This window comes from Tinamus guttatus, unplaced genomic scaffold (assembly GCF_059628265.1).
Source record: "Tinamus guttatus ecotype Peru unplaced genomic scaffold, ASM5962826v1 Tinamus_guttatus_pri_ptg000060l, whole genome shotgun sequence".
Lineage (NCBI taxonomy): Eukaryota > Metazoa > Chordata > Aves > Tinamiformes > Tinamidae > Tinamus > Tinamus guttatus.
In genome coordinates this window covers 10,217,060-10,227,580 of record NW_028288594.1, presented here as the reverse complement: position 1 = coordinate 10,227,580, position 10,521 = coordinate 10,217,060, and the positions used below count along the sequence as shown (strand labels likewise).

Below are 10,521 nucleotides of genomic sequence, written 5' to 3'. Positions count from 1 at the left end.
CCTCTTCTCTTCGCCTAGTAACAAAGCAGTTTCAATGTGCACACCCATATCTTTGCAGATCTCTAGCACTATTTTAGACCACTTCTTTCTGGAGGCCCCTGTGATCATCGGAACTCCCCATCTCCCCCCTCTTCTGGCTGAAACACAGCTGACAGTGTCAGACCCTTGTGATGTGGACTGTGGTTGCCAGGACACGCAGGAATGCAGAGAACAAGGAGCCTGTCCCCACACGTCTCCAGACTGCAGCTGAGATGCCAGGGGCACGGAGCTGCTCATAGAGTCGAGTCTGACGGTCCTCACCTGAAGACCGGCCAAGCTCCCCAGGGAGAACCTCGGCCTCTGGTAAAATTGGAAAACAGGGAAGAACTCAGAACCGGGGAGAGAGGAGCAGTGGGTGGGCAAGCAGCTCAGAAGGGAGACAACTGGATTGAGCATGAACACAGAGGAAAAATGGTACACACTGGACTGCAGTGAAGCAGGTGTGGTAAGGTGGAAATTATGAAGGGATTGGGAAACACACTTCTTGGTGTGGAAGCTGGTCATGGAATGGGGGGAACTACCTGCTCCAGGGCAGTTTGGTGGGGAAGTGTAAGAGCCCAGGGAGGTATTTCAGGATGAAAATTTGCTAACCATTTTGAAGAGAAACTAGAACCTGGCCAGGGGAGGAATAGTCCAAGAAAGGGAGCTAATCAGCTCAAGGAGAGGAACGTGGGAATTCTCAGACATACGCAGGAAAACTTGCACTAAGCAGAGCAAATCTCATACAGTGGTAGGAATGTTTCAGATGTAGGAATATAGGTGTTCCGTGCCCGGAAGGAGTCAAGCTATTGGGAGGTCTTTTTTTTTTTTTTTTTTTTTTTTTTTCATTGTGACTTACAAATATTTTGGAAGTTCAAATGATTTTCTTTGCATCACTTGTTGATCCAACAACTTGATTAGCACTCTGGGCAGTAGGAATTCATCTCCAAAATTGTTCTGAGGTAATACTTTCCAAGTCTGCTTTTGTCTGTTACTACTCAGTTGGTAGATTATTACAACATGATCTTTTTTATTTTTTTTCATTTTCACTGTTAATCATATTGAACAACAAAAGTAAATGAAACACTTTCAAGACTGTAAATAGTTGTTTCCAGTTTCATCCTTCAGTTCTCATGCAAAAAACATTATCCAAATACCAAATATTAAAATATTAAAAGCAGATCTGCCTTCCTGACTTTTTTCTTAAAGTATTAAGACATTTGTTTAATACCAGGATCTGCAAACCTTTTGAAAAACACAAAGCCTGTATTTTTAGCCTAAGTTAGTTCATAGTAATTGAAGCACATTCAGAAGCCACTCTTTTTAAAGCCCAGGTTTAAAGGCCTACGCCCCACCAAGCTCAGGACATGGTAATGTAGATCACAGATGCAAGAGGAAGAGACCAGATGAGACAAGAAGCAAGAAGCCAGCACTGCAACTTGTAAGGGAGGCTTCACCAGAGCACAAGGGCTGGCCCTTTTGGCACAGGGAAGAAACAAACAACTAATAGAATCAGAAGGGGATTAGAGATGTGAGTGCAGATGAGAGCTTCAGAGGGAGACAGCAAAGAAATAGCTTATTCTGCTCACCAGCTTTCTTTCATGAGAAGGCTAGGATTGAGGCCGCTGCTTCTCCTTGCATGAAGCTGGGAATAAATTATAGATCTGTAAATCAGGCCTAAGAGAAAGATATGAAAAAAAAAATCCAGCATTTTGACAGAAGTCCAATAGAAAAAAAAAAAGCCTATAGATTTTACCCAAAAGCTAGAACAGCCTCTGTATTTCAGGATCATCTCTTCACACCCAGGCTGTCAGGTCAGCTTAGTCTTAAGAAGCAGACCCTGTCCACCTGAGGAAAGGCTTGCAGAGCAAACAAGGCAGCCCATGCCTTGACATGACAAGAGCTGCAGTGGGTCTGAGCTGAAAGTTGATGCAAGCAGTGAAGTTGTCAGAGAAAGACACAGAGCACAGCACTTACTTTAGATATGTTCTCTTATATAATTCTCCTATTTGCTTCTCCAGATGAGAAGGCACAGGTACCAAGCTTCCCTGGCCTAAGTCAGCAACATCCCTCAGCAGTAATCTGAAGAGATGACTCATATTAGAAAAAGAAAAAAAAGAAAATCTGTCTTCAAGTCTTTACGTTTCCAATCGTCTCTGCTGCAGGAGTCATAAATTAGGCTAACATAGTCACTATAAAGTAGACTGAGGTCACTAAATTTGTTTCCCATAGACAACAAACAGCTTTCAGATCAGAAAAGATCTTCAGTCATTCTCAGTACCAGGCTGGGCAAAATTCAAGACAATCTTTATTTTCTTTTCCCATAAAAGAGACATGACATAAATCCTGAGGAAGCTTTTGCAAGTATTTGCCCTACAAATTAAGGAAATATGATGACAAGGATTTCATTGAAGGTTTAAAATGCCTACTCCTAAGTGGAAGTAAAAAACAATTTCTTGAGAATTTTAAGAAATACTGTAAATGAAACATGGTAGAAAATAGACATTCAAAGTAAAGATTAGCTAGAATACGAAAAGTGAAACATGGCTCTCCATCATACAAAGCAGAGGCTAGGAGAATCCTATTTTAGAGAATAAAAGATTTTCTGTGACTAAAGCATTCTTGAAATCAAGTTTTTTCTGCACATAAGATAATTAAGGTGAAGGTGACCATATTGATGATCAAATGCTCTTTACTCCTCCTGAATAATTTAAGATGAAGACGACCTTTTTCTTTCAGGCTATTACTTGCACCCTTTAATGTAGGTAAGGTAATCAGAAGCCAAATATTAAGTAAATAGTAAGCTTTCTAATTACTTCAAATGCTTTAAGGTCTAGGACAAGTAAAAAATACCTCTAATAAGATCTGATTCAGAAAGTTCCCAGTAGTGATGAGGCAGATCTGAGCTCAAGCCAAGCCAGAAAGTCAATCAGTTTTCTTGTATAACACTAAGAATCTAACTGCTTCTGACTTCATTTTCCAAGTGAAATTAGATTTCTCCATCCTATGTGGAAATTTGATTTGTTGTTCTTGCATATAATATACATAAATATATATAAATACATAAAATATGTAATAAGTATATATTTTTTCTCCTTCTCCTTATGTCTTACCTATCATTTGAACACTGACATTGTGAAAAACTTAAAGCAATGTTCCAGTATTAATTATAATTAATTGAGCCTTTATTAACTATACTACTAGCACTGAGAAGAAAAACTTTTGCAAGAAAGAGTTTCATAAGCTCTACCTTAGCGAATGACACCTATATCACTTCCTTTGGAATGCAGTTAACTTAAAATTTAATTCCATGTGTCCCAACGGGAGTGGAAATTTCCAGGTAAGTTAAGCTTGTTAAGCTTTGGACTAATAGGTGTTTTTTTCTCATTTTTGTTTTTTGGCAGGAGAGGACTGAATTGTATGAAAATTTTACTAATTCATATTTGTACATGCCATTAAAGACAAAGTATGTTACAGAAGTATTATTTTTTTCACAGGTGCTGTAATTATGTCGTGTACAAATAAACAAGCATGCTGTTTTACAAAACTGCGAGAAGTGCTAAAGCAGTATGCAAAAGCTGCTATGCAAACCCAGCCTCCAGATTTGCTGCAATGGTCTGCAGAGTATGTTAATTTCTTTTCTTTTTCAAAAAGAAAATCTTGATAACAAATGATTTGTGCTGGAATCATAGAAGTCTTGATAATTTCCATCTTCTGCCCCTTGACATTTATTAGAGTTACCTTGTTTCACCCATCTTGGGGGCTGAGCTTCCAGTTGTAGTAACCTAACAGCCCTGTGCAGCAATTGGACATACACAGAGTTACAGATGGCAAAAGCAAAATACCGGCTTGTATTTGCAGTAGGCTGACTCTTATTTTACATTCTTCTCCATGAGTGAAGAATCAGTGAGGGTAAATATCTGTGCTTAAGTACTTCAGCCTGGCCAAAACTGTTTGTGATCACTGTACGATCTGAGTTTAGACTCATGACAAGAATAAACTTTCAGCTAAGTTTAGAGTAAGTCAATACTACATCACTGCCCTCACTACAGTCTGTTCAGACATACCAGAAATAACTTCAATGCAGCTAAATTGAACCCTGATAGCAATCCAGGTAGAGAACCCCAGAATAAAGTGTAAAAACCCTATGTAGAAACAGAGTAAACAGACACACTACAATGAATCCATGCTCCTATGGCAGTCTCTGAAGTGAATAAATCTCTCTACAGTCAGTGGAAAGACTATGTATTGATTACAATGAGTGTTGGATCAGGTCCTGAAATCCAGTTTGAGTATGAATAACCAAGCCCACTGACAGCACACAACAAAACAGTGCTATTTAAAATCTAAACAGTTAACAGATATGCCAGACACTTAAAACCCATCACCTTTTGTCTAGCAAGCACAAGCTCCTCAATCATCTTTTAAAACATGTGCTTTGATTAAAGATATTTGGAAAACAAGCACCTCTTTATCTTTTCATCTAGCTACTTTACTGCTGTGGCCCGTGGTGATATCCCTCCAGTAAAACAAGAACAAGAAAGGGGGCCTTGGTCAAAATGGAAAGATGTCACACCAGAGCTCTTAAAAATCCTACATCAAAGGGTAAGAAACACCTTCCTTACTTTTGGGGCCAAGAAACAGATTGATAACTTATATATGTATAAGGGTTTATTACACTATTCCAATAATATTGTTATGGTGACCACATTTTCAGTTTGGATAGCCTGTTTTCAGTTTTATGTCTATAAGTATCCTATCCAGTTAATATAAATATAATATATATGGAAAAAAAAAAACTAATGTTTTAGCCATTTCCATATAGTGGAAAGCAGAATTATTTCTTCAGCTGTGCTTCCTTTGGCTCTGGCTAATCATGGTTTTCATACTTAGTCATACCACTGTAGTTGAACAGAAAACTTGCATGATTAAATGTCCACTAACAAATATAAAATCGCAGTCAGGCCACAATTCTGTAAAACTAACATCCTTCCAGATGTTGTAGAAATAATTATTTCTGTATTCATACTGTTAATTTTACCTGTATTTATATAACTTGTAATCATTATTCACTTCCACTTTTTTTTCTCCCACTATTTTCTCCATGATTTAATTTTGCCATGATCTTTAGCTATCCCAGGAAAATGTGAGCTTCAGGCATCCAGGTACTCTGCAGTATCACTGATGCATCTTTTAAGTCTAGGCCACAAATACCACAGCTTACTTCAAAAACAAAAGCCTAGCTTTAGCCCCATTCAAATATTCTGGGGCTGTTTTGGATTAAATAAGATAAATTCTTGTCTTACTGTAAATTAAGACAAAACAGCATTCATTTTCCTGGGATGCATTTTTATTCATATTTATTTCCAGGTGGGAGGGAGGCTCATAATCACTGCAGATGAATTGGCTCACATGTGGAAGTCACTGAATCTCCCAGAAGACTTATTCACGAGTGTAATGAATGTTGGGCGTTTTACAGAAGAAATTGAGTGGCTGAAGTTTTTAGCCTTGGCATGCAGTCCAATTGGAATGGTGAGATTCTTCAGAAATTTATGTTGTGCTATATGAATATTTTCTTATATATTGATTTTGAGTTCCTGTTTGGGTAGAAATAGAAGACTAAGTAATTAGGCATTTTAACCATGTCATTGACTAACACAGTTGTTGTTTTTTAAGTCAAGAGCAAATTCCTTTTAGGAATAAGGCAATTACTTTAACTGTGTTCTTTCAAGGATTAAGACAGCCCGAATATTTACAGTATGCATTTTCCGAGCTTTTTTCCTTCCAGCCAATTTGCAACCAATTAAACACAGGGGAAGGAAGTTTGAAAGACAGTGATGGAGGCTTCATTTCACAGACATTTCTGCAGTGCTGTAGCTATGAGGGCTAAAACAAAAGAGTTTCTCTGTCTCTAGCATCACTCAGCAGATATGACGGATGAACCACTCAGTCTTGCTGCTCTTCAGTCACTCTGATTTTGTATAGGTAATAATTTGGAGGAGTGTAGCAAACTTCTTGTGTCAGGGAAAACAACTTTTCATCACTGTGTAATACTCAGGCAGTATCTCTCAAAGAAATTTATGAACGCTAGGGAAACTTGGTGTCATAACGCACGCTTTCACTTCATGTTTTTCTGACCATAGAAAACAAAGGAGGAGGTACTACATTTGAGTCTAATGGCAATGGATAGTCAGGCCCTATGGTAAACAGGTTGCAGTTTGCTCTCATAATTTCTAGACACTAGACACAGAATATATTATATATATATATATAAAGCTATGTTACTGTCAACAGCCTAGCAAATATAATCATTGACTTCATTGTGTTCAGAAACACAATGTAGGTACGTAGGTACTTCTCACAGTACTTAAACACATTGCTTCTTTGATTTTCCTCACCATTTCATAAAGGAAAATGGATTTGTGATTTTCTATTGGCAAACCGAGGAAGACAACCAAGTTACTGAGCTGATCTGATCAGATGTATTGATGCAACTGACGCACCTGCAGGTATCATGAAAGGCCTTCTCTCATTCCATATACCTGCACGGTAGTGTTCGCATGCTGGAGACTGCAGAGTTCTCCAATTCATATATCGGTTTGTTTGGAGGATTAGCAGAGTATTAGTTATGACACCTTTATTGTATCCCTATATTAATATAACCAACCTCATTCTATAATTGAAAGCCTTAAACCAGATGGGATTAGGCCATGGATGTAAGCGTGGAGAGAGATGATGATTTGGGAATAAAACATAAAGTCCAGAACAATACGATCTATCACAACTCAAACAGAAGTTAAAGCTTAAAGTTCATGATGAAGGTCTCCGGGTGTTTACAGTAGCAGTAGATTATTTTAAAGGTCTCTCAGAGATCAGAATTTATTCACCTATGTATCTGCTTCTAAAACAACAAGATTTAAAATATTTAACCTCGGTGGGACATACTTCCTTGATTCTTGCTGCTAGCATCAGTTCCAATACCACAGGAACTCATGAGAATATCAGAAAACGGCTCTGAGTCAACTCTCCTTAGAGATTGTATTTGTTCATCTGTTGCTTCTACTCTTTTTCCAGATTTTCACGAAAATGAGAAATGTTTTTCATCTGTTAATATAGTTTGTAGTGCTAGCTGTAGTTGTGATACTGAACTTACGTGCTGTAGAAATAGCCTATATGTTTATAAAGATCATTTTGATGTCACAGAAAATATTAAACGTAGTTGAGAAACAAAAACTAGTGTAATGAAGTTTTAGTAAAACATTAGTACTATTTTCATACATAGCCCTTCATGAACAAAACATAAATCCTATCAGCATATTTTTCTGCAAAGACAGGTTTTGACAAAAATTCTATGAAATGCCAGCAACTCTTCTCCTAACTTTACCTAAGCAAAAGAAGTTGTGAATCGATTTATCTTAAAGAAATGATGAGTCTTTTTTTTGAGTACATATTGTATAATCGGGTGGCACCATCTTATGGTCACGCACACGTACTTCAGGTAATTCAGTATCAGTTTCTTGATTTTGGATGGTTTATTAAATTCTCATTGGCTTATGAATTATCATAATTCAGCCAGCTTTTCCCTGGTTTATGCTTTGAGACTTTCCTTACACATCTCTTTTTTTATATTGGCCTTGTCACTATTTTCAAAATTATCTCCAATTTATCAGCCAGCTTCTGGTAGGGAGAACATAATTTATCACAATAGAGCTATAGAACTCATTCTACCACAGCTCAGCTAGTCGGATTTCTCTGAGTACATAGTCTGCTGCACAATGAGCTGCATTAAGCTGCACTATGAGCTGCATCTCACATTCCACTTCACCATTCTTTTCTCATAGTTCATCATCACTACTTGGTCATTATTTCCCTCTGTGTTCTTTTTTTCCTAACGAATAGCTGAGTTGTTTCTGCAGGATATACCTGTTCACATTCTCACTCCAGATAAAAACAAACTAGAGTTTCCTTGTAGGCCTATATTTTTTTGTAATTCTAATTCTTATTTATTGGACTCTAATAAAAATGTGACTTTGTGAATTATACACCAGATTTTGGGAACCACCAGTTTTTGTTTTAGCTTGAATTATGTAACCATGCATAAAGTCTGAAAAACACTGCACAACTGTACATACTGCTGAGACATTACATGTACAGGAACAGATTTAAGATACAGTGACTTCTTCCAGCAGACAGTCATGGAGAGACTGAGAACTGGCAAAGTCCTAAATCAATGCAAAGTTGCACATTAGAGCCAGCACAGAGTGGGCAAGATTTTCTGCAGTTCTAGGTCAAAATTACCATCCATATTTAGAAATCAGATAAAAAATCAGAATAAAAAAGGTGAACTTTAAAAACTAAGTGACTATTAGGTGGAATATCTAAACTTTCACCCTATATGCATCACATATTCATACTAATGACAGTATTTGTTAAAAAAAAAATTATTCTTCCTCATCATCAACAACATAGTCCTTATACCCTCACATAAACTAATTCTTCAGATATGACATAAAATTTAGTTTGAACAAATCAAGGAAATCCAAGAAATCCTCTTTATCTATCCAGGACATTGCTGACACCATTATACTTTTTTATTTATGTCATGTTTGCAAGGACATTTTTATTGCCTTTGACATTATTTGCACACTAAATGATATTTACTACTGGTCTCTTCATTCAAAGCTAAATTGAAGCTTTTTTTGTTGTTTGTTCTCTTTTCCAACAGACTATTGCAAAAACATTGAAAATCATATGTGAGGTTTTACATGGTGATCACGATCAAGGACCCCCACGTATTCCTTTCAGCACTTTCCAGTTTCTCTATACTTACATTGCTGAAGTGGATGGAGAGATTTCAGCATCCCATGTCAGCCGAATGCTAAATTACATTGAACAGGAGATGTAAGTATGATCACTCATTTTTGTAGTTTGCTATACTTTAGCTATGAAAATGTAGAAAGAAGGATAAATACAACAGAGGATGAGTGAAGAAGGTTCAAGATACAAAATAAAATTTAGTAATAATAAGTAATAACTAGTATTAAGTAAAAATGGCGAAGCATAAAGAATGGCTAAATCCAACAAGTTAACTAATTATAGGAGACACAAAGTCTAAAAGGACAGAAGCATAATCATTGCTATTTATTTTATAGCATCAAAGACGCTTCATAACTGACAAAGACAATGACTCTGATTCAAAAATTTACAGTATAAATAACACTTTCTTATTTGGATGCTCAGGAGCATTGCTTTCCAATTTATTAGATAACATTTGTTTGCAAGCATGTTCTCACTGTACTACAGACATAATAAATTACTGTGCCAGTTAGTTTAGTCCCTAGAAAGCTGGTAGTGTAATTAGTGCAAATTTTATAGTCTTCTGGAAGTCAGATGCTGAACAGATATGATACAAAAGAAAAGAAGAGACATGTTTTAGATGCTGATCAGTCTTTACAATGAAATGTAATTGCCATATAATATTTTAAAAACATCATAGATTTTAGTTGTTTAGTTGTTTAGTTTAGTTTTTTGGGAAGAGTTAGTATTTATGTAAATGAATGAAGAGATGAACAGCCTACTCTATGTACAGAATGCATGAAGAGAAAAGTCACGATGAAGCTTGCAGAAGGTCTAAACCACCTCCCCCTTTCATAATATCAATGGAAAAGTATCCCTCAAGTGTTGGAACAGGACCAAAGAACAAAGCTTGAAGAGGCATTTCAACAGAGCTTAGGAGAAAAAAATCCAATTGAAGCGGGGAAACTTATAATCAGTATTATTTTATAATACTTTATATTGAAAGTATAATTTTAATTAACAGATGTAAATTTTATTCTTCATACAGCATTGGACCAGATGGCCTAATTAAAGTGAATGATTTTACAAAGAATCCTCGTGTCAAGCTGGAGTAAGTGGCACAACTTTTCCAAGACTCTAACGAAGAAGGATGAAAAAACACATACCACAGATATCCCCATTACCAGCAGAGTTCTCAATGTCTTTTTTTTGTGTGTGTCTCTGTGAATAAATGTGCTCAAGTCAACCAGAAAGTATACGTGTGAATTAAGAGAAACCTTGGGTGAAACACAACATTTTCCTGAATCATTGTTCAAAGAGGACATTACTTTTTATGTAGAATGACATTTCAATGTAATTACTATTATGTCAAGGAGATTGTAAGCTAAGTGGCTGTCCTCATCTTCTGCACAAATTGCCATGCTTTGTATGAAATCAATCTGACAGAACGAGAAAAAACCTGCAATCAAGTTATTACATCATTTAGCCATATAAAAAAGCCATATTCTCTGAGTACCATTTGTCAACTGCAGATCTACTTGTCAAGGAACAGGTGTGTGCTCTCCTCAAAAAGAGAACCCAGGACATGCACTCCTCTCATCTTGTACTTACGATAGCTCTCTGTGGTCTCTGTTCAATGAATAGTTACCATTCAAATCTTTATTTTGGATAGCTGACAGGATTTTCTGTTATGGAGGTTTCTGCATT

General features: G+C 36.6%; 1 protein-coding gene across 1 annotated transcript; it reads left to right on the top strand.

Annotated features, from left to right (window-relative positions):
* The first annotated feature begins 449 nt into the window (after positions 1-449).
* LOC104573963 (ropporin-1) lies at positions 450-10,023 on the top strand. Its single transcript, XM_010221200.2, has 6 exons — positions 450-479; positions 3,516-3,642; positions 4,506-4,623; positions 5,389-5,550; positions 8,744-8,919; positions 9,863-10,023. Exons 2-6 carry the CDS (start codon positions 3,527-3,529, stop codon positions 9,927-9,929), a joined length of 639 nt encoding a protein of 212 aa, XP_010219502.1. The 5' UTR covers positions 450-479; positions 3,516-3,526; the 3' UTR covers positions 9,930-10,023.
* The last annotated feature ends 498 nt before the right edge of the window (positions 10,024-10,521 follow it).